The 15,139-nt window shown below is 45.7% G+C and overlaps 3 protein-coding genes across 3 annotated transcripts; all 3 read left to right on the forward strand.

The window, feature by feature from the left end:
- Positions 1-1,489, forward strand: CSUI_008103 (uncharacterized protein). The gene has a single exon (XM_068068242.1). It carries the CDS (start codon positions 1,300-1,302, stop codon positions 1,483-1,485), a length of 186 nt encoding a protein of 61 aa, XP_067919780.1. The 5' UTR covers positions 1-1,299; the 3' UTR covers positions 1,486-1,489.
- A 1,674-nt stretch (positions 1,490-3,163) lies between these two features.
- Positions 3,164-14,441, forward strand: CSUI_008104 (uncharacterized protein). The gene is made up of 10 exons (XM_068068243.1): positions 3,164-5,885; positions 6,433-6,692; positions 7,347-7,392; positions 8,008-8,074; positions 8,985-9,113; positions 9,931-10,026; positions 10,843-10,908; positions 11,238-11,315; positions 12,258-12,292; positions 12,829-14,441. The coding sequence occupies exons 1-10, from the start codon at positions 4,627-4,629 to the stop codon at positions 13,673-13,675; spliced, it is 2,883 nt and encodes a 960-aa protein (XP_067919781.1). The 5' UTR covers positions 3,164-4,626; the 3' UTR covers positions 13,676-14,441.
- Positions 14,442-14,646: 205 nt separating this feature from the next.
- On the forward strand, positions 14,647-15,048 carry CSUI_008105 (uncharacterized protein; the record flags this gene model as incomplete). The annotated part of the gene is made up of 1 exon (XM_068068244.1): positions 14,647-15,048. A coding segment is annotated over one exon (183 nt), but the record flags the coding sequence as incomplete, so codon positions are not given.
- Positions 15,049-15,139: the final 91 nt, after the last annotated feature.

Consider the following 15,139-nt stretch of genomic DNA (forward strand, 5'->3'; position numbering starts at 1 on the left):
AGTGGTGTTCAGGTGTACATACAGCTCACATACACAGCATGGATTCTAACAAATGTGCTGGATCTTGTCGTTTCCCTGGTGCCGATGATAGTCGGTTTTTTCTGAACGACTTCTGCTTCTTCTTGTTTAGTGAATAGCAGGAAATCCAACCCAGAGAGAAGAATTTATGAGCTTCGTGTCTAGTAAGTAAAGACTGCTGAGACAATTCCTTCAAGAGAGTTGTTTCTTATCTTCCTCGTTTCTCTTCTTTCTTCTTGTTCCTTCCGGATCGAGAGAATAAAGACGGACTCACAGTCTCAAGAACAAAACGACGTTTGTATCCTCTCATCGCTTTTTCTTCCTTTCTTCTCACGATTGTATACGCTGACATTACAGAAGTCTGGATAGAGAGAGGAAAATGGTAGAAAATGAAGAGAGAGAGAGAGAGAGCGGGAGATCTTTGGTCGGGTCTCTTTGCGCTTTGGATGAGTCGTCTTCTTATCCTTTGTGATGGGAGGAAAGCCTCATTACTCTGTGAGTCCTCATACACACCAGCAAGAGAGTTTGAGTCTTGCTAGAGCCAGACTGACACTGAGCTGCTTTCGTTAGGAGAACTGAAAGACGAAGGGAGTTAGTGAGATATCTTGGCTAGAGAGAAAGAAAGAGATGGGATAGGTAGTAGTCGGTAGGTATGGGCCCCGCGTAGAGAGACAGAAAGAAAGCAGAGACGGCAGTTTCGAGACTTCTGCTGCGGTTTCACAGGAGGAGAACGAAGAAATAAAACTTCTCTGAATTAACCAGAATAATGACATGGAAATCCGAGTGCGTGGTGTAAAGATGACGACAGGTCAAGAGAGAGAAGCCATAGAGAAGATAGATAAATAGATAGATATAGACAGGTGGAGAGAGAAGACTTACATAAGATAGAGATACACTGGAGATGTTGATCGGATGAGAGAGAAGACATTCATCACGGCAGGAAGATAGATCGAGGGATGGAAAGAGTATCGATATGATCAGGGCTTGTTTAAAACGTCTCAGCTTTTCTTCTTTCGTCAAAGAAAGACCGGTTTCATCTCTGCATGGATTGAGTGGAGATGATCCATCTCTGCAAACCTGAATTAGCTGCTAGCAGCCTCTTTCACTCTCTATCTCCTTCCGAAACTTTCTACCGAAGGACACGCACGCCGAGTAGAACAGGCTCCCTCGCTTGTCTACGTCTTTCTTGCCTGTGTCATAATTCTTCCACGTTTTAGTCTCTCCGGGGCGCTCATATTAGAGGATAGATAAGAATGAGTACAGGTCTCGTGGCAAACGTCTATGGATGATCGTCTAGCGAGTGAGCCACACATGTCCGTCCACCTTTCCCCCTGTGTGTGCGTAGAGGCGGTACACCGTTGCCTTTTCTTGGTCACTAAGAGATGGATTTCTTATGGAGGGAGGATTGAGCTTCATCCCTTGTGCATGTTTCCCCTAGTAAGCGCTGTAGAACATGATGGACGATGAGCCGCCATGAGAGAAAGACCCACCTGACTGGAACATGAAGAAGCTACACCTCTGTCTACCTCGGCTTGTTCAAAGTCATGCTACTGGTTTGGGAGGCTCTTCTCCCTCGGGAGCCCGTTCTTCACTCCTGGAGAGATGTCGTATGTTTGGTACACGATCATTCGGGGTGCGGGATTTCTTGCAGTTTGCTTGTCGTGCTTCTTAGGAGTTTCGTCGGCTGCTACGGTGTCTGTGTTCTTTTTTCTATGTTGTTACCGAAACTGTGAAGAAGTGTGTCGGGGTCTGGTGCACTAGACGTGTCTCTCGAAATCTCATGGATGTGAAAAAGAAAAACATTCCCTATTCTACAAAGACTGGACTTTTAGAAGATACCTGAGAAGGCAGAAGGCGAAGACATCTATCTACAAGCTTCCGCTGCGACAATCCAAGCAAATACTCTCAGGTCCCCGTTGTCTTTTCGGACCGAATGTGCCTTGCCTAGGTGTCGCGTCAATATAAGAGATCCGCTTGAGAAGATTCCCGCTAGTGTGTGGTATTTCGATCGCTAACTTTCCAAAAGGGCGAATCATTCCCTCCTGGTCTAGCGCACCTGTGTTTTCAGTCCCTCTGTCTCTAGCTCTGTACTATAGGGGTGCTTCAAGGCAACTCTCTGTCTTGTTCTTTGCGGCGTATCTCTGCGATTCTCAATCGAGTTCACTTGAGTGATTTGTATGCATCAGACACGACAGGAGACAAAGAAAGAAACATCCGAAGCTTCAAATAGAAAGACCTAGAGTATGATGATCTCTTCCCTTCCTACCCGCTCCAAAAAGATCATGAGAGGGGGGCCGAGCAACCTCTCAAGTTTTGATCAGAAGGACGCTAACGTTTCTATGCGATTGAAGATACACTCCAGACACTTCGCATACCATGGAAGCGGTGAGATTGCAGAGAGTCGACCCGTCAAATCAGGCGAAACTACGAAGGCAAGATCGGTATGCTTTCGATATAAAACGAAACATTAAAAGTGTCGAATAGTGACAACGAGGATAGAGAACTGAACAAGAAGTTGATTCGTCTTGCCCACCGTAAACAAGGATTGATTTGAAGTATGAAGAAATGCATAGAGAGGCGAGAGAAGTCCGTCAAAGTGATTCGTCGTCGCATCAAGAGATTTTTCTCAGAAGACAATCCGCCATCGACGTAATCCTGAAGTCTCTTCTCTAGTCTCAAAGTAGTGTCGATGAGAAAGAGGAACTAAACTCTCGAAAGCTCTTATCTTGTTCTTGCTCGCCTCAGGAAAAAGTAATCCAGAGGGTTATGTTGGTAGTACGGAGAGATTTAGCGATCCATGAATGATATACATATCTGCTTTAGTTTGGAGTGAAGAAATCCAAACTGAATCCTTAGATAAAGGAGAGAGAGAGACGGAGTGAAAGAGAGATGTCAAGATGGCTCTATCACTTTCCTAGTTGTGTTATTGTGCCATTCAGTCTCCCTCGGAACGCTAAGATAGGCATCGCATTCCACCCCAGGCCAGTCACACAGAAAGACCAGGGAGTTGCGAAGTTTTCGATGAGTCCTCTGACGCAGAAGTCAATTATTATCTGCATGCAGGACTACTCCATGTAGATGGCTTGTACGGGTCTAGTCGTGATGTAGGGAGTTTTTCTATCTTTCTTTCTTCTGTTGAGGGTCAAACTATCTTGTCTCTTCGAGGTTTCGAGCCATTTCTCTCTCATCTCTCTTGCGTTTTAATGTCTTTGTGGCTACTTATTTCTTTGTTAGGTTCGTTCTCCTTTCCTCTTTTCCTTCCTCTTAAGACTTCTAATTGTCTACTACCGCCGGCACACGACAAGACAAGATCTTTTAAAACAGCTTTGGCTTATCTCTTTCTTTTTCTTTTTCTTCTGCTTCTTCTTCGTGACCCCTCTACACATCCTTCCTCATCTCGGATATGTTTCTCTTTCTTTCTTTCTTTGTTCCTCCTAGAAACATCTATATAGTGTTTCACTTCACTTCTCTTTTACCTCATACTTTCTCGAGGGACCTCTGAACCTGTCCTTCTCAAGATCATAGACTGACTGTCTCTACGTACTCTTTGCTTGTCGAGACTATTTCCCCTTTCGCTCTCCTGATAAGAAGACCCATGCCAGCAAGACAAACGCACAATAGACTCACTTATTCGCACGATCGAGCCGGAGAAGTCACCCGTAGCTAGCGAGGATGAAGAGGGCAGGTTCTGTCTTCGTCAGTGCATCTTTTTTCTTCAAAGGGCTTTCTCTTTTCCGACATACTCAAGTCTATCATAAGGAGAAAGAGAAGAGAGTTGTCAATGATGGATTGATTCACCACGACGAGGAAAGGAGAACGCCAAGAAAAACTTTGTCTTCTTTGTGGTGTATAGACACGACGGATTTACTATACACACTCACACAAAGAGACGGCAACAGAGTGTAATTCTCTTTTCTCCCATCTAGCTCTAGAAAAACGTGCATGGAGATAGACATTTCCATGATTGCTTTCTTTCTATCTTTCTTCTCCTTCAACTCTCTTTGTCGATACCTCTTCCTGCTTTGCCTCTTCCTACTGTTGACGTCACCAAGATCTTCGAGATTCGCCGTTAGGAGTCGCGAGAGACCAGACGTTGGCCATGAGAGAGAGAGAGAGAAAGGGTGGCTTTGAATCTACTCCTACAGTGGAAAGAAAATGTCGAGAGACTCGAGATAAGACTTTAACAAAGTCATATCCCTGGTCTTCTTCTATCTATCTCTATTTCTGTATCCCTTCAGTTCGCTCAAGTGCCGGGGTGTATGTACACCTTACTTCCTTACGGATTGACTTCCTTTGTCTTTTCGAATTATCTAACACTCTTCTACTCCACTGTCCTGGACGCCGTGTCTGATTTTCTTTTGAAACATATCTCCCCATTTCTTCCCTCAATCTTTCATACATTCTCCTTCTCACTTCATATTGAATCAGGTTTTCTTGCCTTCCTGGCCTCTTCTCCAGGGACCAACATATCACTGCTTCTTATGTATTCTCTTTGAACAGAAACTTCCATCTTCTTTTTGTTCCTGTCCCTCCTTTTCTTGCCTCTTCGCCTTTCTCCTATCTCATGCCTTTCTTGTCTCCGTGCTTAGTTAAGGAGACACACAGAAGATGGACGGTGACTTCTATCTAGAAGAGGAAGAAGAAGAAGAAGATCTGTCTTCTTCCTCTTCTTCTTCGTTCTTCTCTTCTTATCATGCATCCTCATGGAGATATGAAGACAGTGAAGAAGGAGAGAAGGAACTGCTCTCTTCATCTTCTTCTTCTTCGTCTTCTCAAAGTAGACATCCGCATCCGTCAAATGCTGTACATACACCCGAACCACTCACCCATTCTGAAGAGACGAAAAATCGCCCGATATGCTCGCAGATCTTCTTCAAACATAACGAGGATGACAGAGCCATACCTATCTTAGATCAGAGACAGACGAATGATAACTTTTCAGCTCAGAATCTCTCGAGAAAAAGAAATAAATCTCAAGATTTGTCCTCTTCAAAACATACACTCGGCAACCAGTCAGGTGACGGTCGTCTTCGCCATGTTAATGGAGCTCTCCTCAGGAAAGAAGAAGACTCATTCCAATCCAAACAAAATGAAGCGTCTTCTTCTTCTTTCTCATTTTCTTCTTCTTTCTCTTCTCTGAGAGCTCTCAAGTCAAGTTTGAGAGAGATCGATAGCTGTAGGAGAGAAGGTGGAGGATACCTCGGTCTCCCCAGAAATGACGAAGCGCATGTCTTAGGTGATAAGAATTCTCCAAATAGAGGTTATATCTCTCCATCATGTCCCGCCAGATCTCTCCCGGAAAGAGAAGAAAGATCGATCTTTACTGAAGACAATCGAATGAAGAAAGAGGACATCTTACATACACACCTTCACCATACAACCTCGTACACCCCAAGAGATCAATCAAGACCTTTACGCTTTTCTTCTTCTTCTTTCTCTTCATCTCTCTCCTCTTCTTTCTATTCTTCTTCTACTTCCGGTGCTTCACGATGGAAGTCTCTTGGCAAGGCCTCTTCTTTTTCTTCTTCTTCCTCTTCTTCATCTTCCTCGTTACTAGGAGGTCGAGAGAGAGAGAAATTGGATACAGACCTTTCATCTCGCTTGACGCATGCAAAGGAAGAGGAGAGAAGCGAGACTGGAGAAAGAAGAAAGCGAGATGTCTCATGTAGAGAGGATGAAGAAGATGAACATGGAGGACAAGAAGAGAAACAAGATGAAGAAGAGGATTCCAGAGAAGCGAAAGAGAGTCATGCAAATGACAAGTGTATGACAGAGAAGGAAAGATCAAAAGGCTTCTTACCTGGTCCTGCCGGTATACTAATGAGGCGACTACAGCAGTTACATCAGATAAAAAGATTGAAGGAAGAGTATGGTGTACATACACCCTATATCATTCATCTGAGATAATCTATTCCAGTATAGAGTGATAGAACATAGGCGCGGAGTTCATAGGTCTGTGAAGAGGCGTAAACTTCATGAAGATACGTAGAGACCACGTAGATGAAGAAAAACGGTACATACATATGCATACACATTCATACGTACATACACACATACATTCCGACATACATTCATATTCATACGTACATACATATACATACGTACATATACATACATATGTATATATACATATATATACATACATATGCATGTGAAAGGATGTAGAGAGGAGCTTCACTTCCGCTGACTCATCCAGTTGATTTGACGGTAGCCAAGAAGTGCTGTATCTTTCTGTTTCTCATGGCTAGCTATGTCTAGACACATATCCTCAACATTGATATCTCCTTGTAGTGGTAGTGTTCCAACCGATAGACGCGTGTCTAGCTCTTCCGTCAGATCTGCTTGATCGTCCTTGTTTGTTTCTGTGTCCCGGTGTATCTACACCTGGCTCCTTTGGTTCGCCTTTTTCTTCAGAAAAGATGGAGAGATTATCGCCCCTACCGGTGGATTCTTATCGACATACACAGGCAGTCCTCTTAGAAAGATGTTGAGTCTAGCTAGCAGCGGGAATGTCTTTCTATCACAGGGAGAAAAACATTCCCCTCTCATTATCGAGATTGAAGATGGTGGTTCTGAAGAGGAGGAGGATCATGAAGAAGTCAAGAATAGACACCTCTTCTCGAGAAGTGTCTCGTGGACTCATGCTCTTCTTGTTGCTGCACTGCCTTTGGATGGTAAGCTAACTAACCCGATAGCTAGCTAGCTGATTAAGGAATGATGACTGCACAAGACGTGACAGCTAGTCGTGTGTCTAGGTCCGTACAGATACATAGATAGACCGGCCCGTAGGTAGATTCATGCCTCTGAGCTCTCACGAGATGCTTATCTGTCTCTTTCTTTTCTCTCTATTGTCCGTTCTTTCCTCCTTTTTTTTTCTCTAATTCGCTTAGAAAGAACAACAAGAAGAGGAAAAGCGGTGAAACAACCTATCCTTGTATATACGTGTCGGATATACCAACTGATTGAAGATACATTCTAGATAGATGGAGTGAAGATAGATAGATAGATATAGATAGATATATAGATACATCTCTCTTTCATCTGTATCGGACAGCGTGTATCTGGAGTGTAGGAGAAAAGAGAATCTTTCTCTTACCTCATCTAGTGTATATATAAAGAGAGAAGACCGGACACCTCTTGCTTGCCGTATCTCTTGTAGATTTCCTCTCTGCATGCGATACATAAGAAACAAGTGTCTTGCCTTCGTTCACTGCGTTGCTTCCCTCCGGACATCCTCATGCAGCTAGACATTGTAGGGCCTGACTTTCTCTTCCCGGGTATCTCTCTTTTGCTTCTTCTTCATCTCTTGTGCTATCTTCTTTGCATAGATTTTCATCTGGGTTTGACTCCCTGTCCTCCTTCTTCTCTTAAAAAGTAAGAGTGCCGATCTCGTTTTCGTTTCTCTTCGTTCAAGTAGACTTCGCAGTCTTCACTTGATGAAGATGATTAAGATGAAGTACCTACATCATATCGTCTTCTTTGTTTTGCCTGGCATCTGTATCTACGTAGGTGTATGTACACTGGAGATGAGACCTATGTTGCTTTGATGGGGTTGCTTGTCGCTGTATAAGACGACGATACTTCGGACGGTTTTGTCTTTCGTCTCATGCTTTTTCCGTAGATCTCCAGTTTTCTCCTTGTACTTGTATTCACCACACATCCCAGGGAGTTCCTTCCATCAGTGACTACCTTTGTCTAGATGTCTAGTTCTGTCGTACATTCAGCTAGCTGTGTCTAGATTCCCCGCCCTCTTCTGGTTCTTCCTCGTCGCAATAGAACTGAATTCAGCCAGCCCTCATAGCCATTCAGAAGAGAAGTTTAAGATGATAGTACATATCACGGAGTTTTTTTTGCAGGAAAAATTGCATGCGTCCGTGTGATGTATGTACACCCCGTCACGGTGCGGTCTCCTAGTTTGTCACCAGAAGATGTATGAAACGTCATGTATCCAGGAGACTCACTTCTGCTCTTTTGTTCGTTTGTATGTAGACGATCATTTCTTTGTCGCAATAATATCTCCTCTATTCTTAATCGACTAGACTCTGCGAGCTACCTGGTCAGTTCACTAAAACAAGGAGAGATATGAGTGTAGATAGGAACTCGAGACTCGTGAGAGAAATCCCGTTTCTTGTTTCTTCACGCTTGTTTCACACCTACTCAAGGATGGACCAAGTTTGTCATATGTATACATATATATATATATGTACATGTTTATATACGTACCTATCTACATACACACACGTGTACGCCTGTCTCTAAGTAGGTATACATGTCCAATACCATACATATATACATATATATGTGTGTACACGTACTTTCAACTGTACACTGTAAGAGTGCCAGGATCCTGACCGTCCTCGCCATAGAGGCGGCGGAAGTAGACACGGGGGGGGGGCTGCATGCAGTTTAGGTTCTTCGAGAAAAAAGAAAGATTTGCAAGAGACAAGTATGCGAAGAGACTTCCAGTAGAAAGGCGGAGTGCATATACATATATGTGTGTGTAGGCTTTCACTGAATGACAGAGGAAGCAGAAGAAAGAGACTAGACAGTGAAGATCTTGTCTACATGGCTCTACTTTCTAGTCTTTGTCTGTATGAGAGAGAGCCAGTCACCACGGAGACACAAGGGAGCGAGGATAGGAGAGGGGACGAAATTTCTTTCAGGAATCTCCAGACTTCTGTTCATGCATTGAACCCCCTGACATTTCACGTGGCCTCGACGTTAATTCTGCTTCTATCTTTATTTGTATGTGGTCAAACACAATGAAGAGGAAGACAACGATGACGTGTCTTGCGTCTGCTAGCCATTTGCTCATTGCCAGCTAGCCACCCTGTCATTCTCTTTATCTCTGTCCTCCCCACTTCTTGTTGTGGAGTGGTGTTCTTTTCGATGTCTCTGTCTGTGTGTCTCTTTTTTCTTTTCTTCTTACGCCTCCTCGTCATCGGTGGTCCATCCCCTCCCTTCAGGTCGATTACATGCTCGTCTACGTGAAAAACTCCTCGATCGATTTGAACTGTTGGGACCTCGAAGAAGAAGAAGAGGAAGAAGAAGAAGGATTCGGAGAAGCCCTCGAAGATGGTCTCCTCACTGTGATGGTAAGAATTAGGAGACAAGAGACACCCCCAGATCTCCTCTTTCGGACTCTCTTCTTATTACTAAAAGAACAGCTTTGCTTCTCTTCTCCACACTCATACTGCTTCTTTATGACGTAATCATAGACTCATAGAGAAGCAAGTAGATAACTCTTTCTCCTTTCACATGGATCTGTAGATCTCTCCCTTTGTCGGTTCTTTCTTTCTTTCGCTCAAGAAACCATCTCGATCCTTCGATGGAAGCGAGAAAGACGTCTTGATACCTCTTACGATCTGTCGATTCTCTCACTGTCGAGTGAAGAGATGGAACAAGAGAGTCATAAATAAAGACAAAGCCATCTTGTAGAGCTTCCTTCAAATGAGATGTATCAAGAGAAAGATTGAAGATAAAGTCCGCTACTCTCGACAAGACCACTCCGTCGTTCTATCAAGCAGCTAGCCTAAGGAACCTCACACCAGTTTGTTCCAGTGTAGAAGATGCGATCCTGCATGTACGCATATCATTCTCTTCTTCTCAATCTTCATCTTTTCAAGGCCTCACCGCTCATCAAGAATTGTATCAAGAAGAACAAAGATAAGAATAGTGAGAAAGATGCATTGTCTTTCTCTCTTTATGTGTGGGGATGGATTTCTCTGCTGTGTTTTTCATTCCCATTCTTCTTCCTTCTCTTCATCCTTATCTTCATCCTTGTCGTCGTTTTCTTCTTCTTTATCGTCATCTGCTTCTTCTTTTTCCTCTTCCTTCTCTTCATCATCCTCATCGTCCTCTCTATCTTCGTCTTTATCTTTTGCTGACTCTCTCTCTCTCTCTCTTCTACAGGATCCAACAGGGGAGATGCCTGCTCTTGTTCACGGTCTAGCGATTGAAGCACATGGAGATGATTTAGTTCCTGGATCAGCTCTCCTTCTCAAAGATGTGAGCTTGTTCTTATCTCTCTTTTCTCTTGATCTTCTTCTATAAGTCGACGAGATTCATACGGTGACAGATCGATCGATGGAGGAAAAAGGAGATCCGTTTCTCTTCACTGTCCTCCCAGAAAGACTGTGAGGAAATAGATCTCTTTCTTCCTTGCAAGTAGTGAGCTGTGCGTGAATAAGGAGAACTTCTCTCATCTCAGAGGAGCACTGAATGGGCTCTGTTGAAGCGTAAGAATTGAGGTGTATATACAGTTCTTCTCAGGGAGTAGACAGGTGAGGGAGTTTTGCGAAGATTCTTGGCCTAGGGTTTCTTAGGTCTCGAGGAAGCGGTCTATCCATCTTACATGCGGTCTACAGTCGATGATTTCTCATATCATCCTAGCGACGTTCGTACGGAGTCCTTCTTTGTATTAACATGCCTGAAACAGACGTCGCTCCAGAAGAAAAGAAGAAGAAACATGAAGGTGTGATATAAGCATATACATATATATACATAAAGAGATAGAAAGGTCAAAGACGATGAAAGAGAAGGAATGACAAACGAGATGAGGTTGGTATCTCTCTGAGGAGGTATGCTGCTGTTCATATAAACAAGTCTCACCATAGTCTCTATTGAGGAAGGTCTTGGAAATATAGCTCAATGTCTTTATGTAATCGTAGAACAAAAGGAGTCAATGTGAAGCCATAGAAAGCATAAGAAGTTCATGTGTAAGAAGGAGTCCTAGCGGATGTTTCTATGGAGGGGGGAGACAGACGAAAGAGCTATAGACTGTGGGGTTGCTTGACCCCCATGCAAATCCGTTGTGATTCTCAGGTTGCAGTTATTCTCGCCGAGTTTCGACTGCCTTATCTGGTTCTCACGCTGGATAATATTGTCCGAGTAAGTTCATCCATATAGATCGATGTAGCAATGGATGCATAAATAGCTCAAAAGTCGATTCTCCTTCCTTTCTTCATAGCTGTTTATTATGTAGGGAATATCGTCTGGAATGTTGGCAACTTCATACTTTGAGTCTGTTCCCCTGTTCTAGCCACCCCATTCTGTACATGCGTTTGGAGAAGCTCCAGACATCGAGGGAGTGAACACCCAAAGGAAAGCCGCCTCACATCAAAAGCATAGACCGGGTTAGAGCGTGCCCAGCAAACTAGCTAGCTAGCTACCCGACTAGCCAGAACGCGTTCGGCGTTGACGTGTCGTCTGACTTGCAGGCTTTCCCGCCAGTTCCTTGGACACCGTCAGTGCAGAAAGATTTAGATATGATACGAGCTGAAGGACAGCTCTGCGGGGTAAGTGGAAGGGAATGGTGGCGAGTCTAGAGAACGGAATACTTTTTGACGTGAAAGGTTTTCTTGTTCACGAGGCAGATTTCTAGATTCTCTAGATCAAGTTACCTCGTCGCTGTATTGATTCTCGAAGACAGACTTGCCTTCCCGTTCTCTGCTTTTCTATTCGAGAGTGGAAGAGAAGAACCGGGCGATAAGGTTCGCTCCTCTTTCGTTTTCTACTGTTGATTCTGTATGAATGGACAACGCACTGCATGCATGCGGTGGACGCAAGGGACAAGGAGCGAGTAGAGAATATCTTGATGTTTCAACGAGGCAGTAGGAAGATCTTTCACCTGAGAGGCGCAGCTTGTGACTACTCGGGTATTAGCTCCGTGTAGCCTGTGGCGTAAACACCGAGAAGTGAGAGCCTTTCTTGTCTAAGTAAGGTGCATGCATCAAGGTTTACCCTGAACTGTGTATTCATTCCTTCTAGCTGCGCCAACGGCTAGCTTTCCTTGGAGCAATGAGCGTTGAGGTACAGGTTTAGAAGATTGAAAAGTCGCTCTCGTAAGGCGATCGGCTATTATCACCTCAGCTAGTGCTCACGCAGTCAGTGGCTGGAATCATTCCTTCTAAGCTTGTGGCTTTTTTGTATCGATTGGTGGGTGTCCGATCCTTTCCACCATCGAGAGGGTGACCGTCTACGTGGGGGTACGCAGCTCAAAACGATCCGCGGGGGGTGGTGGATATCTACCTTATTTCGACTTCGTACCGACTGGGTTATTGTGGCACGTATTCTGCCGTGGGAATTCTCGAGAGACTTTAGCGCTCATGAGGAAGAAGGGAAGGCTGTGCTAGAGTGCTTGCTATTTGAACAAGATAGCTTTTTTTCCTCGCTGAGGCTCATCGTGTAGAAGTTTCTTCATAGGCCGGCTGTACGAGTGGCTGATGTCTTTTTCATAGGAAGCTTTTCCCGGGGATGTCCTCAGTGAGCTCCGGTAAGTGAAATGTGCGCCTTTCCTTGACTTCTTCTGCATTTCTCCGTTAGACATGGGAGGGGCTTCTGTTCGGTCAACGCGCGTCGCTTCATATATCGTACATCATTGTACGTATGTTCCGTTCATACTGTCTTGTCTCTGCTACAAAGAATCTTACGCATTTTCTTTGAGTTTTCGAACGCACATCATAAGCAGCACTAGGAAAGGATTCCGACGGGCCACTTGGTGATCCAAGGATCGAACGAGTAAGGTGTTCATTGTGTTCGGCTGTGACCCTCCACGTCGATCTTATACACTGAATGGCTATGGTGTATCGGCTGTGCACGACTGATCTTGGAGGGGTGGCACTCCACTTATAGGCGTATAGAGGTATCCCCAGGGAAAATACCTTGACACTGGACAGAGGGACCCCCGTATTCCCAATACTGCTGGCACGGCGTTAGCCCAGATAAACACTCTAGCTAATTCAGCTTCTGAGAGATCGAGCATTCAGTTTCACGTCATATGTACGTGGCGTGTTTGTGTGACACGGACAGGGAATCTGCCCTTGAGGTGGATGGAGAGCGGGGAGGACTCGTTCTGGCTGGAGCGCCGGCTGACGCCTTGGGATCGGTCTGTGTCTCCCCCATTCCTGCCTCGACGGGCCTGGCTACCGACATTCGTGTGAAGGCCGAAGAGAACACTGGGAAATTTTCAGAACGCGAATGCATAGCGAGAAAAGAACATGATCCTAAGACAAGCCAAGAGGCTCACGACGACACCTCGTGGCTTTCCCATCTGGATGACCTTGATGATGTTCAACCGGTTAAACAACAGTCATCGGCACCAGGAGAGCAGGGAGGCGACACGAGGGCACACTCTGCTTTAGACGGGTTTCTTAGTTCGTCTATCTCAGACAAACAAGTCACTCTGCTCGCTACTGGAGCTGAACGTGTACGGCGTGTCAGTCTCGATGAAGAAAATAGCACTTCTTCTTACGCGGAACAAACCACCTCGTGTGCAGCAGCACTACCGCGCTTGGACAGCCACGTGGATCAACAGAATCCTCAGGGTGAGGTACCGCCGAAAAGCGCGCAGGGAGCGTGCGTTTCCTCAAGAATGAATACAACTGTCGACACGCAGCCTGTACGGGCATCAGAGGCTTCCGATGTCAGTGGCTCTCGTGATCACTATCGTGCACCTCCCGCTCAATTCAGCGAGGCAAAGCTCTCGCAGGAAGCAAATTCCGTAGGACAGTACGATGTCTGTTCCGGAAGAGAGGATAGCCAGTCCGAAAGTGCTAGGGATTTTGAAAGGGCTGGTGACCTCCTACCTCTGTACGGAGAAACCAACGACCAGCTGAACGAGCTACTGGACGTCCTACTAGACGACGCCGACATATAGTTTTCTTATCTTCCTTCATGAAGTGTCAAGAGTAAATGTTCCTTAATATTCGCAGCGTATAGCAGTTAAACTGCAACTCGAACCAGTGCAGCATGCATCGTTTTTTTCGCCGTGTAGCCTGCAGGCGACAACGAAAGTGAATCGACTTGTCAAGTCTTGTCCGTTGTCGAGGCACTCTCGCCTGCTCGCAGCTCCAGTTACAGGTCAGGGCATCAGCACAGCAACCTACAAGACTAGTATTCTCTGTGGTGTTCGCACCTGTGACAGTATCCTGGCCCGTGAAGGTAACTTGCAGTATCCCGTTAAAGGTGCGAAAAGAACTCGGTGCTGTCAGAACCCGCTTTATGGCTTCGTCACTGGACAATCGTTTTTTTAGCAAGGTACAAGTGAGTCTACCTTCAGTAGCTCGTATGCGGGTTGGGCTCGCCTGCAGCAGCTGCCAGTAGACCTACAGCCGTAGCGAGAGGTCTATCCACCACATACTGCCGTCTCCACTCCTCGTAAAGAATGATTGGGACATCGTATATTCCTTTTCTCTAGGGCGCCATGCGAAACAAGACGACGGTCAGAACAATGTTCGTGCCCCGCGCGTCGTGTGCAAGAAAATGAAGGGTGTCTATAGTGACATGAATGTTCTTGCTCGGCAGATGCGCGCGGTTGTCCCCGTCGTTTTCCCGGGGCGACATGTGTTCATTAACTTTAGACGTACGCTAGGCATAAACCCGGACGCTGGGATTAAGACCGAACAGAAAAGACACCCGACACGACTGCCCGCCCCATCAGCCTCGCAGCAGAAAACTCGCGACGGTACGGAATGTTAGTCGTCGGGTTCCAGCTGGAGGGCGGCGGAAAGGACTTCCCGCAGACGGCACTGCCCTGGCCGAGACCGAGGTACAATACCACGGGCATCACGACGCGAGAAGCGATACAGCTGGCAATTGAGGAGAGCTGTTGCCTGCGTAGATATGTTTGGTCTGTGGAACCAGAGACGCTTCTGCTTGCATGTGCCTCACCAGATCCTGTGTAGCGTTCGTGGCGAGTCATCGCGATCGCTACCCAAGCTGCAGACAGTCCCGCTGGGGGGAGGACCTCGGAAAAATGACGCAAGACTGGCTGTTGACCAGTCCAGGAATGCCTCTTGATATGCAGCTTTAAACATGTGCTTTGTTTTCTTTTATTTGCCACCCTAGCTTTTTTTCAAATGTTTACTGCGGCCTCCAAGCGTGTCAAGTTCCTTCGTCACGTCCCACTGTCTCATGCGTGTCTTGCCCGTACATCTGGCTACCATGAAAGTTGGTAGTCCTTGGCCCTCTTTTCTCGTCGATATTCTCCTGCTTCCTAGCAATTTTTCCTGTCTTCTTTGAGTGCCGAACCAAACGTTTTTCGCTTTTTTTTTTTTTTGCGCGGCTGCGTCCGGACTATATCTCTGCCGCTGTTACACGGGAATACCGGACGATGCCGGAT

This window comes from Cystoisospora suis, assembly GCF_002600585.1.
Source record: "Cystoisospora suis strain Wien I chromosome Unknown contig_4448, whole genome shotgun sequence".
Taxonomy (NCBI): Eukaryota; Apicomplexa; class Conoidasida; order Eucoccidiorida; family Sarcocystidae; genus Cystoisospora; species Cystoisospora suis.

Bases quoted from the DNA above. Each gene is read 5' to 3' on its own strand.
- CSUI_008103 (XM_068068242.1), top strand. From the start codon at position 1,300: ATGGATGATCGTCTAGCGAGTGAGCCACACATGTCCGTCCACCTTTCC.
- CSUI_008104 (XM_068068243.1), top strand. From the start codon at position 4,627: ATGGACGGTGACTTCTATCTAGAAGAGGAAGAAGAAGAAGAAGATCTG. The intron at 7,393-8,007 runs GTAAGAGTGCCG...GTTTGTATGTAG, and splicing joins CCTCCTTCTTCTCTTAAAAA to ACGATCATTTCTTTGTCGCA. The intron at 12,293-12,828 runs GTAAGTGAAATG...TGACACGGACAG, and splicing joins GATGTCCTCAGTGAGCTCCG to GGAATCTGCCCTTGAGGTGG.